We start from the raw sequence: 21,455 nt of genomic DNA, 5'->3' as shown, positions 1-21,455 counted from the left end.
TTAGCTGGGTGCTAGTGGCTCAAGCCTGTGATCCTAGCTACTCAAGAGCCTGAGATACAAGGATTGCGGCTCAAAGCCAGCCCCAGCACAAAAATCCATAAGACTCTTATCTCCAATTAACTACCAGAATACTGGAAGTGGTGCTGAGGCTCAAGAGGTAGAGTACTAGCTTTTGGCTGAAGAGCTTAAGGACAGCACACAGGTCCAGAGTTCAAGTCCCACAACCAACAACAACAACAAAAAAAAAAAAAAACCATTTAATCCCTGAGTTTATTCTTATTCAATCTGCTTTTTGTGAGCTGGCAATTCATAGTCTCTGGAGGGGAAATAAACTCAAAATGAAATGAGTTAAACTTAAGGGTGTCAGGGAAGTGGCACTGTGGCTCAAGTGGTAGAGCAGTGGCCTTGAGGTGAAGAGCTCAGGGACAGTGCCCAAGCCCAGAGTTCAAGCCCCATGACAGACCCAAAAGAAAAAAAGGAAACTTAAGGGTATCAATTTTTAATTCACCATGTATTAGCTCATGATGAAACTACATAGCTACGGGGCCTAGGCAAAGACCTGAAGTGTCACAGAGGTTCACAAAGCCACAGTGGATTCCAAAGCAGCTTTCAAAGGCTCAGGGTCACCAGCTTTCCCTGCTTACTTACACAGAATGCAGACTGAAAGGTGAGTTCTAGTACTGGCTGGTTAACAGGTGAACTGAATACACCTCACAGCCATTACTTTGATCTCTGGGTCTCCTCATCAAAATCTCTAGATCATTCCCTAATTCCTTTCTGAATAAGTTATAAATTCTTAGCCTAGCTGGGCATCAGTGGCTCCTACCTATAATTCTGGCTATTCTGGAGGCTGAGACTAGAGGATCACAGTTCAAAGCCAGTCCAGGTAGACTTTTGTCCATGAGACCACTATCCCCCCATTAACCACTAGAAAACCAGAAGTGGCGCTGTGGCTCAAAGTGGTAGAGTGCTAGCCTTGAGCAAAAGAGCTCTCTGGGACAGTGTCTAGACCCTGAGTTCAAGCCCCACAACTGACCCCCCAAAAATACGTTTTTCTTCTATTATCTATAGGAAAATACCACATAGTGAATGAAGGTGGTGCAGAGGAAAAATCCTAAGGGTCCCAGGTCCTAGATGAAAGGCCTTGGTGGCTTCAGAGGAGACTCCAAGGAGAAGGTCAGAGCCACCAGGGAGCTCGTGGAGGAAAGCCTGAAGACAAGGAATGGATCCCCAGCACCAAACTGACCATATGACTAAGGACATGACTTCGGAGGATTTCTCCCTGCCTATCTTTTATTTCCACCCATCAAGGCATCTGAGAGTATTGACTTCTTCCTATGAGCATCCCTCAAGGATGAGTGCTTGGAGATTATGCCCATGCAAACAATGAGCCAAGCAGACCAGTGCACCACGTTCAAGGCATCATCTGTGGCCACTGAGAACCACAATGGCCAAGTTGGTCTGGGCATTAAGAGCACCAGGGAGATAGCTGCTTGCCATCCAAGAGCCACCACCTTGGCCAAGTGCTCCATGATCCCCATGAGGAGAAGCTACTGAGGGAAGAAGACTGGCAAGGCACCAGGCTGCTGTGGTCTCAGGCTGCTGAGCCTCATCTCTGCCCCGAGAGGCACTGAGATTGTCTCAGCTCCTGTCTCCAAGAAGCTGTTGATGATGGTGAGAACTGATGACTGCTACACCTTAGCCAGGGGCTGTACTGCTATCCTGGTGCCAAGGTGCCACCATTGATGCCATCTCTACACCCTACAGTTACCTGAAGAGACAATGGTCACTAAATCTCCCTATCAGGAATTCATTGGCCATTTTGAGAAAACCCACACCAGAGTCTCTGTGCTGGGGACAGTAGCCTTGAGATGAAGAGCTCAGGGACAGCACCAAGGCCCAGAGTTCAAGCCCCATGACCCACCAAACACAAACAAAAAGTTTAAGCTAGGCTTCCAAATATCCCCCATTTTTTCCCATAGAGATAGCATTAACACCTGTTCAATGTCCTTCTAGATCAACATGGAAAGAAGGTAAACTCCAGAAGGGAAGGGACTACTTTAGTTATTCACAAAGTACCTAAATCTCAGAACATTACCTTGTAAGCAGAAAGCACCCAGCCAATACTTGTTGAATGAATAAATGTACGTATCCTTATATATGTTAAATGAATACACATGATATTATAGGAAATGCAAAGTCAGACATTTAAGTATACTACTTAAATGGTGTCTGCTACAAGATTAAAAAAAATTGTCAAAAGGGAGATTAGGGAAAGGGAGAAAAATATATATATGGTCAATAAAAAGAATCAAGCAGCTATGTATATGCTTTTATAGATAAACTCTTCATTGAAAAAGAACACAGTGCCAAATCATATATTATGGTTCCATCTGGCTTTCTGTCAAAGGATACAGCCTAACACTGTTCCATTTCTGCTAATAGCTACCTGTCACTCATTCATTGACTGTAGTTACATGCCTTTTACTTGTGGTTTCTCTCCCATGAATGTAAAAAGCTGCAAGTTAAATCTTTTATGGTGTTGCTTTCCCTAAACATGGTTCTATGGAGAAGACATAATATATAATTGCTGACTGAAAGACACAGCAAATACTAAAAGTATCAAGGATCAAACTGATTTGTCATTAGATAAGGAATTTACTGGCAACAGTTATCGAACGCCTATGTCTTAGCCTAATTCTTGTTTTAATAACCTCTAAGCAACTTCTTTTACTAAAAAAATACCAAAAACCTCTGGATCCTCGTGGCTCATGCCTGTAATCCTAGCTACTCAGGAGGCTAAAATCTGAAGATCAAGGTTTGAAGGCTTGTCATGTAAATCCAAGAGACTCTTGTCTCCAATTAACTAGTAAAAAGCTGGAAGCAGAAGTATGGCTCAAATGGTTGAGTGCCAATCTTGAGCAAAAAAAAAAAAAAAAAAAAAAAAGGCCAAGAGAGAATGTAAGACCCTGGAGCCAGGCCCATTTCTGGCATCAAAAAGATAAAATAACCCACAAAGGAGAACACTCCCCTTTAGGGCTTGGTAGTCATTTCTCTCACATGACACATCTCCACCTTTGCAGACACTCATGTCCATAGTTCAGTCCTGACTAACTACCTGGAATAAGTGCAGGCCCAGGGTGAAAGGCTCAGCATCACAAGCTACTGAGTGTCTCATGCTAGCCAATCACAAGCAGTGGTGCCCAGGTCATCCCGAGTTCTGGTGCTCTTCACCACCGACCAGGGATTCACAACAACTCTTTTCTATGATGACTCACAAAATTCACAATAAACACATTCCCCTGCGCCAAGGGTACAAGGGCAAAAATACACAGAAACACACACACACACACACACACACACACACACACACACACACGTAGAGCTGACCTCAAGCACAGGAGCTCCTGTACCTTGGTGAAGTTGGCTACCAAACCTCACACTCACAGGCCAGGGGTTTGGAGGTGGGGAGGGGTATACCTGGGGTCTGGGCTCTGTCCCTGGGACTCTCTGTGCTCAAGGCTAGTTTCTACCACTTGAGCCACAATCCCACTTTCAGCTTTTTTGAGTAGTTTATTGGAGATAAGGAGTCTCCTGCGGTTTTACTGCCTGCTCTGGCTTCAAATCACAATCCTCAGATATTAGTCTCCCGAGTGGCTACGATTATAGCTACATCAGGGATTCTTATGGAGGGATAATTAGATGTTCTAATCAATTATCAACTCAATCCACACACCTTCATCACTACCGAAGAAGAGAAAGATGCTGAAAGTTCTAAATTCTAATCATCATTTGGTCTTCCTGGCAACTAGCCCCATCTTAAAGCTACCTGCAAGTCAAAGTCACTTCACACAACGGATGCCAGTGACGCATGCCTGTAACCCTAGCAACTCAGGAGGCTGACATCTGAGGAATGTGATTTTGAAGCTAGCCTCGGCAGAAAAGTTTGTGAGACTCTTTCTCCAATGAAGCACCAAAAGAACTGGAAATGGGGCTGTGGCTCAAGTGGTAGAGCACTAGCCTTTGGCAAAGAACTCTGGGAATAGCCCCAAACCCTGAGTTTAAGCCCCAGGACTGGCACCAAAAAAAAAAAAGGAAAAAAGAAAAGTCACTTTACTTTGTAGGCACCTGTAATGCTAGCCACTTAGGGAGGCTGAGCGTGAGTGGGAAGGTGGCTGCAGTTCTACAGCAACCTGGGGGAAAATGATTCCCACAGTGGCATAAGCCTGACAACTCGGCTAGCTGGAAACTGAATTTGGGGAAGACCTTAATTACAGCCAACCTGGACAAAAAATAGTTCACAAAATGGAATCTCAAAAGAAAAGGCTAGGCATGTGGTGTGCCTGTCATTCCAGCAATAAGGGAAAGTATAAAACACAATCATAGTCCATGCTGGAATAGGCAAAAACCAAGACCCTATCTCAAAAATAACCAAAGTGGAGATAAGAAGACTGGAGACTGAAGAGGTGAGCAACTATCTAGCAAGCCTGAATCATTCAGGCAAAAAATAAAATGGAAAGTCACCTCATTTGAATAAAAGATATTCCTACTGTCCAAGATATCCCAAGGGTTTGGAACTGAAGACCAAATATGAGAACACCAGGTGTTCTCTCAGGAAACCACAGGCTTTAGGAGCCAAATAAGTATTTTTCATGTCACAGCACAGCACAGACTAGTCTAAAGAGACCTGAAAACAAAACCTGTCCTTAGTAAGGACATTTGTGGTAAGGTTAAGTCAGTTTGGACAACATCACACACATTTTAGCCATGTGTTCCAACAGCCATGCCAAAGAATCTTAGGCCAATACAAGGAGAATGGAAAGCCTAAGGTTCCTTTTTCTCTGGTTTCTCATGGAGAGAACAACAAACAGAAATAAAAAAAAAAAGAAGGAAATGAAAGGAATAAAAACATTGGCATGCAAAATCAAAACAAAAAAAAAGCCTAAGCCATGGGAAGAATGAACTTGTTAGTCAAGGACAAAAGGGGACAATATCAGCAGAAGGGACAGGGAACAATGACAACCAACCATGAGCAAAATAAAACAAACATGGAGGGAAAGTAGTCCCAAGAGGGAAGGAGACTTAACATCACTGGCAAGTACCAGGTGGAAGTACTTCACAAATTCAGCATCCCACTTCCCACAGACCCCCTGGAGAGGCTGGGATAGTTGTGCAAAAGCACCTCTCCCCCATCAGGCTCTGCCCTACCACTCCCCCAAATCTCTCAGGGACCTGACACCTCCCAGCCTCTATCATCCTCAAGCCCTTCCAGATGTGCCCCCTCTCCGCTCTGGGATGCCCATCCTCCCTTCTCCGCTGTTTAGTTTCCCAGCAGCTCCAGCCTGGAGCATTTCCAAGGCCAACCAGGTCTGCTGGGGTTCTGCCAAAGTGTTCTCTGCCATCAGCCAGGAAAGCTGACACCTTGGGAGCCTTCTCCCAGCAGTGCATAGCAACAGGAGGATCCTTCACAGGGCCCTGGCAGGCATCTCCCCAGCCTTTCTGAAGCCCACAGAGTGGGGTCCAGCCATTCCACCTGCTGCTAGGATCTCTCCAAGCCTGCCCTTACTCCCTTAACTTCCAGAAGGAAACCAAAGGCAAATGAGCCAGTTGTTCATTCACTTTAAGTGAGGAGGCAAATCTCTCCTTCCACCCACTATCTACAACGGACCTCAATTTGTAATTAATGATAATGTGAAAATGCCAAGGTAGAACCAAGGTACCTCTGACTGACCCCATATCTGCCACCTACCTACCAGTGTGTGTGCCTCCATTTTCTTATCTGTAAAGTGGGGGAAATGATGCCTCCTTCATTGAGTTGTTAAGAGGATTATGCACTCTAATGACAGATCAGAGGACAGCTCAAGGCCAAATTTGACCCACTAACTGTTTTTGTAAATAGTTTTACTGGAACACAAAGCATGCTTATTTATCTGTTGCCTATGGCTGCTTTAATGCTTCAAAGAGAGACTAGAAAACACTCAAAGACTCAAATACTTACTGCCTATCCCTTTACAGAAAAGTCTGTCGGCAATGAGCTATTGGTTCATACCTGTAATACTACCTGCTCAGGAGGCTGAGATCTAAAGATCCCAGTTTGAAGCTAGTCCATGCAGAAAAGTCTGAGACTGTTACATCCAATTAACCAGCAAAAAGTTGAAAATGGACATGTGGCTAAAGTGGTCAAACACTAACTTTGTGTGAAAAAGCCAATCAAGAGCATTCGGCCCTGAGTTCAAGAATCAGGACATGTACACACGTATTCATATACATGCGTACACACGCACACACACACACACACTCCTGGCATAGCATATACTTAGTCTGGGCTGGGAGTCTGGCCTAGTGGTAGAGTGCTTGCCTAACAGTTCAATTCCTCGGTACCACATACATAGAAAAAGCTGGAAGTGGTGCTGTGGTTCAAGTGATAGAGCTCTAGCCTTGAGAAAGACGTAGGATAGTTCTTAGGCCCTAAGTTCAAGCCTCAAGACTGGCAAAAAAAGAATATACTTAGTCTATTCAACAGAATGTTAATCACAGTATGCACAAATAAGACTTGAGAGCCTGGTGCTAAGAGGAAGTCAAAAATGCCACCTGCAATATGATTCCATTCATAATGTCATAATAAGGAAGTCTACAGAGATAGTGGATTCATGGTTTGCTGGGGGTAGGGGAGGAAAACAGAGATAAACGTGGGGCATGGTTAAGGCAACAGCTAAGGATATAGGACCTGTTTTCTTTGAGGTCTAAAATTGGATGTGCTGAGTATTGCACAGCTCTACAAATATATTTAAAACTAGTTAAAGCCAGGTGTGGTGGCTCTTGCCTATAATTCTAGATACTCAGGAGGCTGAGATCTGAGGATTACGATTCAAAGCCAGCCTCAGCACTAAAGAACTAAAGAACAAGAGACTCTTATCTCCAGTTAACCACTAGAAAATGGGAAATGGGGCTGTGGCTCAAGGGGTAGGGCAGTAGCCTTAAGCTGAAGAGCTCAGAGACAACACCCAGGCCCAGAGTTCAAGCCCCATTAACCAACCAAAAAAAAAAAAAAAAAAAAAAAAAAAAAAACTAGTTAACCAATTAAACGGATAAACTGTACCATATCTGAATTTTTCTCTTTTTCTCTTTTATTTGCTGTGCTGGGAACCAAATCTAGGACTTTCACACATGTTAGGCAGGTACTTTGCCAGCCTGTGAATTTTTTCTCAGATTCTATCTAAATAAAGCTGTGCTTCCCCATTGAGTTACCTAAATATCTGAGATTATCTGACTAGTACCTGCTTATCAGCTCCAAGCTTCCTGCAAAAATGGGACGGGTCTAATTGTGATCCTTGTTTTGTCTGGAGTTCAGCCCACAGAGCTTTTCATCTGGAAACATGCGTTGAAGCCAGGCGTCAGTGGCTCACTCCCATAATCCTAGCCTCTCAGGAGGCTGAAATCTGCAGTTTGAAGCCAGTCCATGGGACACCTCTTTATCTCTAATAAACCAGAAAAAAAGCTGGAAGTGAAAGCTGTGGCCCAAGTGATAGAATGCTAACTCCAGCAACAAAGCTCAGAAATGGTGCCCAGGTCCTGAGTTCAAGCCCCAACACCAGTACCAAAAAATAAAAAATGTGTTGAATGAATGGTTCTGTGGGGTTGTTGATACACCTTCCCAGTCAATGTAGAGATTTAAGCACTTAGTAGGTTAGGACAATCTAGTGATTTCTATCTGAATCTCAGCATGTGGAATCCAGCAAGTTCATGTTGCCACAGGAGTGAACCACACCCTTGGGTAAACAATGGAAGTATTTATACTAAACCGTATAACCAGCCTCACAGGAGTATATCTCCTAGCCCTCTGAGTAAGCAAGTCATGTTATTTCTAGCACAGGAATATAAGCCCACAAATGCAGAGAAAAATCCTAGAATCCGGGTACTCTCGGTCTCTCTGCTTTCTCCATCTCTTCTGATTCACATTAGCTGTTCAATAAATACCTGTGGAATAAATAAAAACATTGCTCCATTTCTTTTAGCACATGTGTTACTTTTTACTACTACATTTTATCTACCTTTCCTCTATCACAGAGCTGGGAGTGTGGCTCAAGAGGCCCTGATTTCAAACCTCAGTACTGAAGAACAACAACAAAAAAAAAAAAACAGAAACAAAACCTTGCACCTGTTTCATCCTTTCTCCTCTTCTTGTATTACTCTCCTTTGGATGCCATGAAACATCACATCGTCTTTCTTTGTTTTCTCTAGATGCCCCTGCTTAGGCTCTGCTATGTGCCCATTTAGCTCTTTCTCATTCTGTAACATTCTCCCTAGAGTTTTTCTTTTATTTCATCCTTTCGTCTACTACAATACAGTTTCCTTCTTCATCCTTCCCACCTCCCTCTCTTCCCCCTCTTTCTTTCTACACACTCTAATGCCTACCAACCTTCCAGCCAGGTGTGTCTCTCAAAAGCCTCAAGTCTGTGTATGGGAATGTTATCTAAGCATCTCCACTTGACTATTTCAAAGATACTTCAAACTCAACATTTCCAGAACTGAATCATCATTTCTAACCAACTCCCTCCTCTGCCGAAGTTGTTCTCCTGCATATTTCTTTGGTGAATAGTTCTATCCTCTACTCATTTGAAGCATCTCTGGCACTTCCCTCTCTCTGTCTCTCTGGATCAAAGGGTCCTGCTGCCTGGCCTGGTCAATCTATCTCAAACACCCATTTCTCCATTCAGTCACCTCTGAATCAGAAGAACATCATTATCAGTTATCACCCAGATCTTTCAGATTCCAAACTCATTTCTATAAAACACACACACACACACACACACACACACACACACACACACACACTCACACACACACACGGGCCAGGAGTTTGGCCTAGTGGTAGAATGCTTGCCTAGCATGCACGAAGACCCGGGTTTGACTCCTCGGTACCACATACGTAGCAAAAAGCCAGAAGTGGTGCTGTGGCTCAAGTGGTAGAGCTCTAGCCTTGAGAAAGTCCAGGGAGAGTGCTCAGGCCCTGAGCCCAAGCCCAGGACTGGCAAAACACACACACACACTCTCTCTCTCTCTCCCTTTCTCTCTCTCTCTGTTGCCCGGGAGATTTCTGGAGCCATTCAAGTCACTCAAATGCATAGAAAAATTTGGTTTAGAAAAATGTCCCAACCTCCATCTACTCAGAGCCCCTTTAGATCCATTAAAGTAACATCTAGCCCATCCTCTTACACCCCAGTTGCACTGAGCATCCATTTCCTTAAAGATTCAGGGTCACCACCCAGCCTTCCTGTGCTCACAACACACTTCTGCTAACACCATTCAGGTCAGAGCTTAGGAATTGCTTCCTTTGGGAAGCTTTGCCTGAGTGCCAAGTCTGGGTTAGGTATCCCTACTTCACATGCCATGGCACCATCTCCCACCACTTCTGGCTTTTTCTATGTATGTGGTACGGCACAAAAAAGAACTCGTATCTTTTTACCAATGTTTCCCTGAATGATTTAGAAGAACAGATTCATTCAGACTCATTGTAACTTCCTGCACTGAAGTCAGATGAAGAAAGTTCTAAGACCTCCAGAATGTTAAATCACATACAAAAACCTAGCAAATGCTTAAAAATCAATATACTGTCTTTCCTTCTTAATCTCACTTTCAAGGTGATGTTTTGAGTTTTATTTTTTCCTAAAACACTATCTCAAGAACTAAATAATTACAATCAGCCCAACAGACACATGCAGAAAAAAAATCTCAGAAAAACCTTGTGTCTCTCTCGGGGCTAATTAAAAAAGATTTTTATTTCTATAAAGAATGAATGAGATCTTTGTTAACCCACTTTAACAGGACTCTAAATGACCCTGGGTTTATCTTGTCCTACTTTCCAAAATGTAACTGACCCAGAATAATGTAAGCTTATCTCCAAACTCTGCAAAACAGAATCAAAGTTCCCAGACACTAAAGCTGAGCATATGAACTTACAAAAAGAACATAAATATTTCCTGAAAAATATTGTAGACTGCAACACCAAGATTCAGTTGGAATCTTTCCAAGATTACAAAGCTTTAAATGCCAAGGTAAACAATCTTCCAAGAAAAACCAGCAAAAGACAATATTAGCTATTATGATAATCAGGAACTTTCTGGAAGCTTTTGTGTTGTTACAGGATAACACGGACAATCAGTGAAATGAACATTGTTTTCTCTGGGTGCAATAATCATCCAAGCAGTCAAAACTCACCCCAGACATGATTTGCTTTCAGTCATAACTGAGCAGTCTGAACTTGGTAGAAAAGCAGAATTGTCTACTAATAACAGTCTTTTTCTCACTGGTATTCAGCATGTCAACCAAATTCCATACCTAGGACTTTGTTGCAAAGAGGTAGAAATCTCTTAATCCTGTTGGGTTGCCTATCTTCTTTTCTTTCCCTCTTCCCTTTCCTTCTTTCCTTCCTTCCCTCTCTCCCCCCTTTTCTCTTTCTCTTTTTTTTGTCTCCTTCCTTCTTTCTTTCATACTCCCTTCCCATCCTCCCAGCCCTCTCTTCCTTTCTGCCTCTTTTTGAACACAGGGTCTCACTATGTAGCTCAGTCTGGCCTTGAACTCCCTATCTCAAAGCCTCCACACCTCCTGAATAGCTAGGATTACAGGTATGTACCATCCTTCCCAGCTTCTTGTTCCTCTTTTTAAGACATTATTGGATTTAATTCCCTGGCAGTCGTAAAGTAGAACACATTTTTTTTCCCCTCCAAAACACAGTGCTCAACCCATTAACACATCAGGGCCTCAGATCTAAGTGGCTCAAGTTTGAATCCTAGCTAACAATTCTCACCACCACTTAGCAATGCTAACTCAGAATACTTCATCGACTTCTGTTTCACACACTGAAATGATCAACCAGTTATTCATTATACAACTGTTTATCCAAAGTCTAAAAAAAAACTCGCCAAGTTTAGTGGCTATAAAGGTATGGGAGAATGCTGCACAGAGCACTAAATGCACATTTGCAGAGGAAATGTTACAGAAGCAACTGCTATCCAAGGGGAAACGGCAGAATGAGCAGGAATTACAGAAGACTCAGCCAGGAGAACAGGCCCCAGCGATGCTACGGCTGAACAAATAGATACAGATACTGGGAGTTCAATTTTGTCCTTACTAGACAGGCATGAAACTGCTTGATCTATGCCCTTTTTGCTCTGGTTATTTCTGCCAGTCTCGCCTTCTGTCCAGACCAGCCTAGACTGTAATCCTCCTAATTTACACATCCTACCGGAGCTGACAAAAATGTATCACATGTACATGAGGCGGCAGACATGTACCACAGAGTGATGAGGTCCATGAACTTCTTGCCCAAGCTGGCCTCAAATAATGCTCATGACAACCTCCACCACTTGACTATCTTGGATTACAGGCCTGAGCCACTATGCCTGCTATAACAAGATATTTTGAAGTGCATATACATTGTGAAATGGTTAAGTCTAATTAATACCTAATTAAATCTAATCAACAAATATAATATTTCACAGTTGTCATTTTGTGATGAAAATACATACCATCTACCCTCTATGTAAGTGGTGAAGCACGATTTTATAAGGCGGAGGCAGGAGAATTCATTAGTTTAAGACTAATGTAGCTAATCAGTTTAAGAGTGAGTAGCCAGGATTGGCTACTCAGGAGGCTGAAATCAGAGGATCACAGTTTGAAGTCAGGCTGCACAGGAACATCTGTGAGATTTTTTTTTTTTTTTGGTGGGTCATGGGGCTTGAACTCAGCCTGGGTGCTGTCCCTGAGCTCTTCAGCTCAAGGCTACCTCCTTACCCTTGAGCCAAGTCCCACTTTCCTGTTTTCCTGGCATCTGTGAGACTCTTAACTCCAATTAATCACAAAAAAGCCAAAAGTGGAGCCATGGTCCAAGTTGTAGAATACCAACATGGGAAGGAAAAAAAAAAAAAAAACAAAAACAAAATCTAGTTGGGAATGGTGGCTCATACCTGTAATCCTAGCTACTCAGGAGGCTGAGATCTGAGGATCGAGGTTCAAAGTCAGACTGGACACTAAAGTACGAGAGACTCATCTCCAATTAACTGCCAGAAAACTAGAAGTGGTGCTGTGACTCAAAAGGTAGCCTTGAGCTGAAAGAGCTCAGGAACAACATCCAGGCCCAGGGGTAAGGAGGTAACTTTAAGCTGAAAGGTCAGGGACAGCACCTAGGCCCAGAGTTCAAGCCCCATGACCAACAAAAAAAAGGGGGGGGGGGGGTTGTTGTTGGGTTTTTTGCCAGTCCTAGAGCTTTAACTCAGGACCTGAGCACTGTCCTTGGGCTTTCTTCAAGGCTTAGCATTTTACCACTTGAGTCACAGCATGACTTCTAGCTTTTCTATGTATGTGGTACCAAGGAATCAAACCTAAGTCTTCGTGCATGCTAGACAAGCACTCTACCATTAGGCCAAACTCCTGGCACCAAAAAAGCTTTGGTTTTTTTTTTTAATTAAAAAATATAGGGGCCAGGAGTTTGGCCTAGTGGTAGAGTGCTTGCACACTACCACAAAGCACAAAGACCCAGGTTCAATTCCTTGGTATCATATACATAGAAAAAGCCAGAAATGGTTCTGTGGCTCAAGTGGCAGAGTGCTAACTTTGAGGAAAAAGCCCAAGAACAGTCAGGTGCTGAGTTCAAGCCCCAGGACTGGCATATATATATATATATATATATATATATATATATATATATATATATATGGAAATACAATGTAGCATCATTAACTTATAGTCACTTGCAGTATCATCTCCTGATATTTATTCCTGCTAACTACAGTTATAAATCCCGAACATGAATAATTTTTAATTCTACCAAAAATAAGAAATAAATGGGAAGCCTTCCTTCAGAAAGATACTCAGTAAATAATGAATGGATTGAAATAGATAATAACCTCACCACAAAGTTCACATCTCACCACGGAGTCCTGCCAATGACTGCTACCTAAACAGACTGCATGGAGGCGTTGTGAATCTTTTACAATATGTCATCTAGATGATAATAGATGACACTAAATAAAACATAGAAGCATTGTTAGAAATGAAGCCATGTCTGGGCTGAGCGTGCTTTTATACAGGTCCATGCAGATGGCTAACCATTCACCAGGGTCATAGCAGGTCTGCATGAAAGTTAACTCCTCATGTGGTGGTAAAGATAATAAAACACATGTTCCTTCCTAGCTCCAGGTCTAATGAAGGAGTTTACTGCAGCTAGATGTGGCTGGGCTAAAGCATGGGCCTATATCATTTAGGAAAGAGATAATCATTTGCTTCTGTAAATTGGTTCATTTTATGACTTAAAAAAAAAAAACTTAATGATGGATGTAGAACAAATCATGGGTAAGTAAGGCAAGCCAAGCCCAGAGAGAGATACGGTGCTTGTTTTCTCTCACATCTAAAATACACTGGGACATGATAAATGATATAGGACTCTGGGTATTCACACACAGTGAGACCAGAGGAGAATACTCTTAGGAGAGGATCACAAAGGCACAATGCCTGTCATACAAAATATTTACTGAAATGAACTCCAGAAAATGGAAACAGCAGGGGTTTTTATTTTCTTTGTAGCTGTTTTTGTTTTCTTTTCTTTTTGTCCAGGAGGCCTGGAGGGACAAAGAAAGAACAAATGCAGCTGTGGTACTCATTAGATATTATGTTGAAAATGAACTGTACAACTTGGGGGTAGGCATGGGAGGGAAAACCTGGGAGGGAGGGAAAGAGGGAATGAGGGAAAGAGAGAGAGAGGGAGGGAGGGAGGGAAAGAGGGATGGAGGGAGGGAGAGAGGGAGGGAGGGAAAGGGTGACACTGTCCAGAAAGAAATGTACTCTTTAGCTGATTTCTGTACATCTTCTTTATGATAACAATTTAAAATTTGTTTAATAATAACGAAAAAAGGTCCAGAACAGTTCAAACTTGCCTCCCATTCCATGTGAAATTTCTCAAGATGAGTGGCAGGGAGCTCAGAGGCAGAATGTGTGTTTAGCATACTGGAGAGCCAGTACCAAGCTGAGCATGATAGTTTTAAACCTTGGTCCTCCTGAATAGCTAGAATTAAAGGCGTGAGTTACTCTTGCCAGTGGAGTTTGTTGTTGTTGTTGTTGTTGTTGTTCTTTGCTTCTTATAGTCTGTGGCACTTTCTCTTTAGTAAACATTTCTCTCATTTTCACTTAAAAATACTTCTTAAGGAGTATGAGACGTGGAGGCACCAGAGATGAATCTGGGGCCACAAGCGATGAATTGATGGCTTATTCAAGTCAGACAGTTAAATAAGTAGCAAAACTGGGATTAGAACTCAGGTTTCCTGTTTTCCAAGATGGTTGAAATGAGTCTATGGAAGCAAAACCCTAGTGACTTCTTAAAGCAAATCATCGGACTGCTAGTTGTAGTAAAATTAAATTCTGGAGTAGATTATCAAGGGATCCTGGCTTGTCCGGATGGCTACATGAACCTAGTCTTGGAGCAGACAGAGGAGTATATAAATGGACAGCTGAAGAACAAATATGGGGATGCCTTTATCGGAGGGAAAAATGTGTTGTACATCAGCACCCAGAAGAGAAGAATGTGAAGGTACCCAGGAAGCTGTGCATTTCATGTTTAGACACATTTTCATGAAATATTTTTTGTATTTTGGGGGTTTCTTTTGTGATATAATTTGTCCAAGTTTCATAATATTTGGTGATTTTTTCCACTGACAAGTGAGTAAGATACATAAAATTACGATTGACTTGTAAAGAAATGCCAATTAGACATAAAAATCTATAACTCTATAGACATGTTTTATTACATAGATTAATATGTAACTATGACATATAAACCCTCATCCTAATTTTAATTATGTTCTAAAATCTAAGTGCCAGTGATTGCATATAGAGATTCCCTTCTTGAATACTTGTTAAATACGTCATTTGAAATATGATGTAAAAATCAATGTTAATAAATTATTTAATAAAAAAACACTAAAAAAAGAAATGCTGATTAAGTTTCATTTTCTTTTACATATGTGTCAGTATACAAAATGCTAAAAGAATTAAAAGAAATACCAGAACCTAAAAAAAAAATACTTCATAAAACACACTAAATAAAAATCAAAGTTTGAGCTGGGCTCAGTGGCTCACACCTGGAATCCTAGCTACTCAGGAGGCTGAGATCTGAAGATCCAAGTTCAAAACCAGTAGGGCACTAAAGACTTGAGACTGATCTCCAATTAATCACTAGAAAAGGGAGAGTGGGATTGTGGCTCAAGGGGTAGGGTGGTAGCCATGAGCTGAAGAGCTCAGGGACAATGCCCAGGCCCCACATCATACACACACACACACACACACACACACACACACACACACACACACACACACACAATATGGCCATTATTAGTGCTACCTCTTTATCCTAAGCAGCTCAACACAAGGCCTTAAGAGTCTTCCCTATTCAGTAGTGGTCAAGTCCTACTGTGTCTTTCATCTCATACTCAAATCTCCATGCTCACTGCTACAACCATACCCCAGCACTCAGGTATTTGTGTAAGCATCCTGACAGTAATGCCAGCTCTCTATGTTCTCACCCACTCTGAGCTTTTCTGAACCTCAAAACCAAATTATTCCCTTAAGGTATAATAACTCTAATTTGTGACGATATAACTCCTGTTTTCAATATCTAATGACTATGTGCTGCCTGAAAGCAAAAATCCCCAATTCCTGGGCTTGAAGTCAACTCCCCGAAAGATCCTTTATCTCGAGAACACTTCTGAAACGATGCCTATTTTGGCCTCAGATGATATTAAATGAAAAATAAAACCCATTTCCATTATAAGATTCTGTGAAATACATCCAACTTCACCTCTTATTGCTTTCTTAGTCCTTGAAAAAAAAATTACTTCCTGGCCATACCTTCCCCACCCCACCAAGGGCCTAGAAGGGATGCTGTTTCACACAAAAATATATACCGTTACTATCTCCTTAGGATAAAAGGGAAAGCAGCATGTATTCCTTTTCCAAGTAAGAAATGCAAATGGAAAGATTTTACAACAGACACTTTCTCACAGCCTAAATTTCTGTCTTAAATTTATTTGAAAGGTGTGGCATTCAGAGCAATACAAAATACCCTCAATTCTTATTTTTAGATCAGTCCACTCAAATTCACTTGAAGCATTCTTTCCTTTCCTAACCATCCAAACTCCCCAATGTTATTCTCCTTACTAGATGGAGAAAGCAGAAAAAATCTACTGTGGGAAGAGCATATTACCTCACAGCCCTTCCTTCATAAAGGCATCTCCTCAAGCACCACTCCCACCATCGAAAGGCACCTGCCTGTCATCCTGCTCTGTAAGCTTCACTGAGTCACACCTGGTTTTCAGGTCTGATTTCTCTGAGACTCTGCACCTGGGGCATCTGTTTTCACAGCCAGAAATGATGGGACACTCCATATCATTTTTTTCCTTGAGGGTACTGTTCTGAGTCAGGGTATAGCCCTAATGAAGTTTTTGCTCAAATTATAATGTAATCAGGCAATTCTATCTCTATTTGCCTCTGAGAAAGATTCAGAAATTAAAACAAAAATAAGAACTTACTTAAAATTAACAATGAGGGCCAGGAGTTTGGCCTAGTGGTAAAGTGCTTGCCTAGCATGCACAAAGACCTGGGTTTGATTCGTTGGTACCACATACACAGAAAAAAAGCCGGAAATGGTGCTGAGGCTCAAGTGGTAGAGCTCTAGCCTTGAGAAAGTCCAAGGACAGTGCTCAGGCCCTGAGCTCAAGCCCAGGACTGGCAAAAAAAAAAAAAAAAATTAACAATGAGCTGGGCGGTGGTAGCTCATGCCTGTAATCCTAACTACTCAGTAGGCTAAGCAACTGAGGGTCATGGTTCAAAGCCAATCTGGCAAAAAAGACCTTATTTCCACCTTATTTCCAGTTAACCACTCAAAAATGGAAAATGACACTGAGGCTCAAAGTGGAAGAGTGCTAGTCTTGAGCAAAAGAGCTTAAGTTGAGCACCCAAGCCTTGAGTTCAAGGCAAACAAAAAAAGTTGGAAATAAGAGCTGTGGCCCAAATGTTAGTGCACTAGCCATGATCAAAGAAGCCAAATAAGAGCACAAGGCCAAGAATTTAAACCCCAGTGTCAGCATTAAAAAGTAAACATAGTCAACATAAACAAGCAAACTGGCAGAGTAGACAGAGCTTATAGAGGGCTGAGGCTACCGCATCTTGGGGTGGATGATGTCTGGAGAAACTGAATTTCTTCTAGTGCTGCAGGACCAGCAGGGGAGCCTCTGGGGGTGTAACTACAACAAAAGCACAAAGGCAGGGAGGATTATGTGCCTTGGGGCAATGTAAGGCACATGGTGCCCTCAGGGCTTAGACTCAGGCAGAGAGTTAAGATTCTCCTGGTAAATACATAAATATATCCTTAATTCCACTTACTCAATCCCTATTCTGAATTGACAGGATCCTATGCCAAGCCTCCAGCATTGCATCACTAACCATCTTGAAAAGAAACTCAGAAGTCATCTGTATTTCACAAACCAGGAAACTAAGATTCAAAAAGATAAAGCCTCCCATCTAAACTCAAGAACTCCCAAACAGCAGAACCAGCATTAGTAATCACATTTACCGGACTACTGTAACCAAAACATCACAGGAACACGAGAATGCTGATCTTTCCCTCTACATTGCAACTTTGGTTACAATGACTAACAACTATTACAAAAAACAAACAAACAAACATCATGAACTACCTCCCAACACTTTAGATGCTTCCTACTCTATACAAAGGATAATGTTATAATATCTAGCACGTGATGGCATGTTCCTGTAATCCTAGCTACTCCAAAGCCTGACATATGAGGAATGCAGTTTGAAGACAGCCTGAGCAGACAAATCTGTGAGATGCTTTTCTGCAATTAACCAACAAAAAGAAGGAAGTGAGCTATAGCAAAATGGTAGAGCACTAGCCTTCAGTGAAAAAGCCAACCAAGAGCATGAGGCTTTGAGCCCCAATACTTGCATATACATGCACATATACATGCACATATACACATATACACACATACACAGTACAATATTCACTTTTTAAAACCTGATACATATACTCTACTCCAATAGCTATGCATTTCCATCTAAATCCCACAGATAAAAGGCTAATCATCCAAAACATAATTTTAATCAAAAAGATTAGAATGTCATCTTAGAATCTTTATCAGAAATGACAGAAAAATCTATAGCTTTTAAGTAATAACCTGATTGTTATAGAACATTGCCCATAATCTTAAAATATATAGTTGAAAATATATAGTTTTCTATTTGTTTTTGAGGCTATATAACTTTGGTCTATACTAAGTTTATGCGACTCTTAAAATTTGCTTGAGGCTACGGAATTTTCAAAATACAACACAAATATGACATTTCCCCCTCATATACACACCCCAGACACTGCCTTTACATATATATATACATAATTCACACCTCTAAAATACCATTTTCTTACTATTAGAGCAAAATAAGGGCAAACATTTAAAATAATTATGCACAAAGATACAAAGGAATTGAAAACAATGCCAACCAAAGTACGGCCAACTAATTTTCAATGCACAGGAAGAAACCAGAAATACCAAATTCCTTCAGGGGTCTTTGCTTTCCTGGAGAAGTGAGCAATAAAGACATTTGTGAACGTGAGCTGAAAGGTTTCCATGCTTAGAAAACTGCACACATGTTTTACAGTTTGTAGGAGAGACGGAGGGGGGGAAGGGTGGGGAGTGTACCCCAAGTCTCTGGGCGTGACCTCAGACTGTAATTACCTTGTAGAGAAACCTGGAGGTCGTCGATGTCCAGGGAAACCTGGTCCTCGGTGGGAAGCCCAGGACCGGAGGCCATCTTCACAGGCAGTGGAGGTTAGCTCATGTCCATCTCAGCCAAAGAAATGAACTGAAAGTGAAATGAACACAAACCACCATTAGTAATTCTGTGACTCCGATCTGGCAAGGAGAAAAACAACAGCAACCAAAGACAGCCTTCCCAAACAAGGATTGCTTTTCTGGTGAGTGTTTCCTTAGTTCATGAAGAACAAAGTAACTACGCCTTCTTTTGGGATCATAATCAGCATTTTGCCCTATGACCTATTCGTGCTCTTTGTGGAGCTGCTGGCAGAACTCCAGAGGCACCATGGCATTCCACACTAGCCAGGAGAGGAAAGCTACCTTGAAAAACTCAGGAAATGAAGTGGACACGAGCTAGCATTCTGCATATTATTGTTTATTCTTTACCTTTCAATCTGTCAGGGTTTTCTACAAAACTTTTATTTAGTTCTTGAACTGGTCAAACAAATGTTGCCATTTACTGGAAACATTAACTGAGCTAACAACCAGCTTACTAACTGAAAGTAAAAGCTAAGGGCTTCCACTGAGCTATTATTTATTTATTTATTTCTCAGCAACTTCTTTCTGTGAAACCATTTCTCCTACTAGTGTCATCTTGGCTTTTCATCTTTCTTTTTCCTGTCTATTTTTGTTATTATTTCTGCTTTTCTTATTTTTGAGGGTGTGTGTGTTTGTGTGTGTATTGCTGGGCTTGAACCCTGGGCCTCCCTCACACATGCCCAGTTTTCCTCTACCACTGAGCTATACCCTAGCTGTTAAGTTTTGAAACTTTACGAAGCCCTTAACACCTCGGAAATTAAAAACTGCTTCCAACAGAAAACAACTCTTTTTTTTTTTTTTTTTTTTTTTTTTTGCCAGTCCTGGGCTTGAGCTCAGGGCCTGAGCACTGGACTTGGACTTTCTCAAGGCTAGAGCTCTACCACTTGAGCCTCAGCACCACTTCCGGCTTTTTTCTATGTATGTGGTACCGAGGAATCGAACCCGGGTCTTTGTGCATGCTAGGCAAGCACTTTAACCACTAGGCCAAACTCCCGGCCCCAGAAAACAACTCTTTATCAAGAAAAAAATGGAGTCTACCACTACTGCAGCACCGGCGTGCACTTGGGCCTGGATAATGTCCCTTATTTTTTTTTAGTGAAGCCTGGCAATCTACCAGTTGAGTCATAGCTCCATTTTTTGTTCTTTTTTGGCATTTTATGGCTTATTGGAGATAAGTCTCACAGACTTTTCTGCCTGGGCTGGCTTTGAACTTTGATCCTCGGATCTCAGCCTCCTGAGTAGCTAGGACTACAGGATTGAGCCACACCATTTTTTTTTTTTTTTTTGCCAGTCCTGGGCTTGAGCTCAGGGCCTGAGCACTGTCCTTGGACTTTCTCAAGTCTAGAGCTCTACCACTTGAGCCTCAGCACCACTTCTGGCTTTTTTCTATGTATGTGGTACCGAGGAATTGAACCCGTGTCTTCGTGTATGCTAGCAAGCACTCTACCACTAGGCCAAACTCCCAGTCCAAAAAAAAAACAAGCCTTTAAAGGCAATTCCTACCCCCACAACTCTTTAGAAAACACTGACTGAATGTAGGTACATATAACCTATTCAGATAGACTTCTCCCCACAATAATCAATAACAGAAGAAACCCGGGCAAACATGTCAAATATATGGACAGTTCCTGATCAATGGGCTACACAAGAATGGGTGTGTTTGTACAATATATGTTCATTATATATACATATGCTATATAATATATAAGGAGATATTTTATATGATACCTAGTATTAAATCTCTATATAAATACATATATACAATTTGCTTTTGTTTTGGTTTGGGCTTTTGAAACAGAGTCTTGCTATGTAGTTCAGACTGATCTCCAAATCGTAAACCTCTTACCACAGTGCCTCACAAATATTTTTATTGCAGACATACATCATCACACCTGGCAGAAAAGTGTTTTAATGCTAGAATCTATGTGTTGAGGCCGGGAATGTAGTTCAATCTTAGTGAATGTGAAAAACTTATTTCATTCCCCAGTAACACACACAGAGACAAACACACACATACATACATACACACACACACACACACATACACCTGTGTCTTGAATTACATGTAATTATACTGTAAAATCATCTGTTACATGTTCAAAATTTTCAAAGTACAATGTTGGAGGGGCAAGTGAAAAATAAGTGAGGCCAACAGCTCAATCTATTCCCTTATATTAAGCATATTTCTTCAAACTATGCAGAGGGATACAAATCATTAAACAGTTCGAAGATCTCTCAACCCCTCCCTCCTCCCCAGTGTTTATTATACAAAACTCTCCTTTCCTTATCTCTCTTATGAATCACTACTAAAGAGTTTACCTATTAAGCCAACTCTACTAATAATTAATTTGCTTATCCTCTGAATGAAGCTGAAGGAATCAGCTTGAGGCAGTAGTGTCACTAAGCCCTCTGGGACATTTGAACAAATAGCAAAGGCTGTGGATTAGTCCACAGACAGGTCACAGCCTGTAGGATATACCGAGGGCTTTCCCCACCCTTCCCACACCCAACACTCCTAAACCTTCAGTGCAGAGA

At 41.7% G+C, this 21,455-nt stretch overlaps 1 protein-coding gene and 2 pseudogenes across 1 annotated transcript in view; 2 read left to right on the top strand and 1 right to left on the bottom strand.

Annotated features, from left to right (window-relative positions):
- Positions 1 to 21,455, bottom strand: part of Syne2 (spectrin repeat containing nuclear envelope protein 2) — a 276,157-nt gene that overhangs the window by 216,943 nt on the left and 37,759 nt on the right. The window contains exon 2 of the mRNA XM_090344255.1: positions 18,804 to 18,930. Coding sequence (XP_090200381.1) covers positions 18,804 to 18,879 — 76 coding nt within the window. The 5' untranslated portion in view covers positions 18,880 to 18,930. The remainder of the gene's footprint in view (positions 1 to 18,803; positions 18,931 to 21,455) is intronic.
- On the top strand, positions 654 to 1,875 carry LOC150054545 (small ribosomal subunit protein uS5 pseudogene; annotated as a pseudogene).
- Positions 14,337 to 14,606, top strand: LOC150054544 (U6 snRNA-associated Sm-like protein LSm6 pseudogene; annotated as a pseudogene).

Source organism: Megascapheus bottae, chromosome 14 (genome assembly GCF_031878675.1).
Source record: "Megascapheus bottae isolate mThoBot1 chromosome 14, mThoBot2.hap1, whole genome shotgun sequence".
NCBI lineage: Eukaryota > Metazoa > Chordata > Mammalia > Rodentia > Geomyidae > Megascapheus > Megascapheus bottae.
Note: the sequence above shows the minus strand (reverse complement) of the source record. Positions and strands in the feature narration are given on the sequence as shown.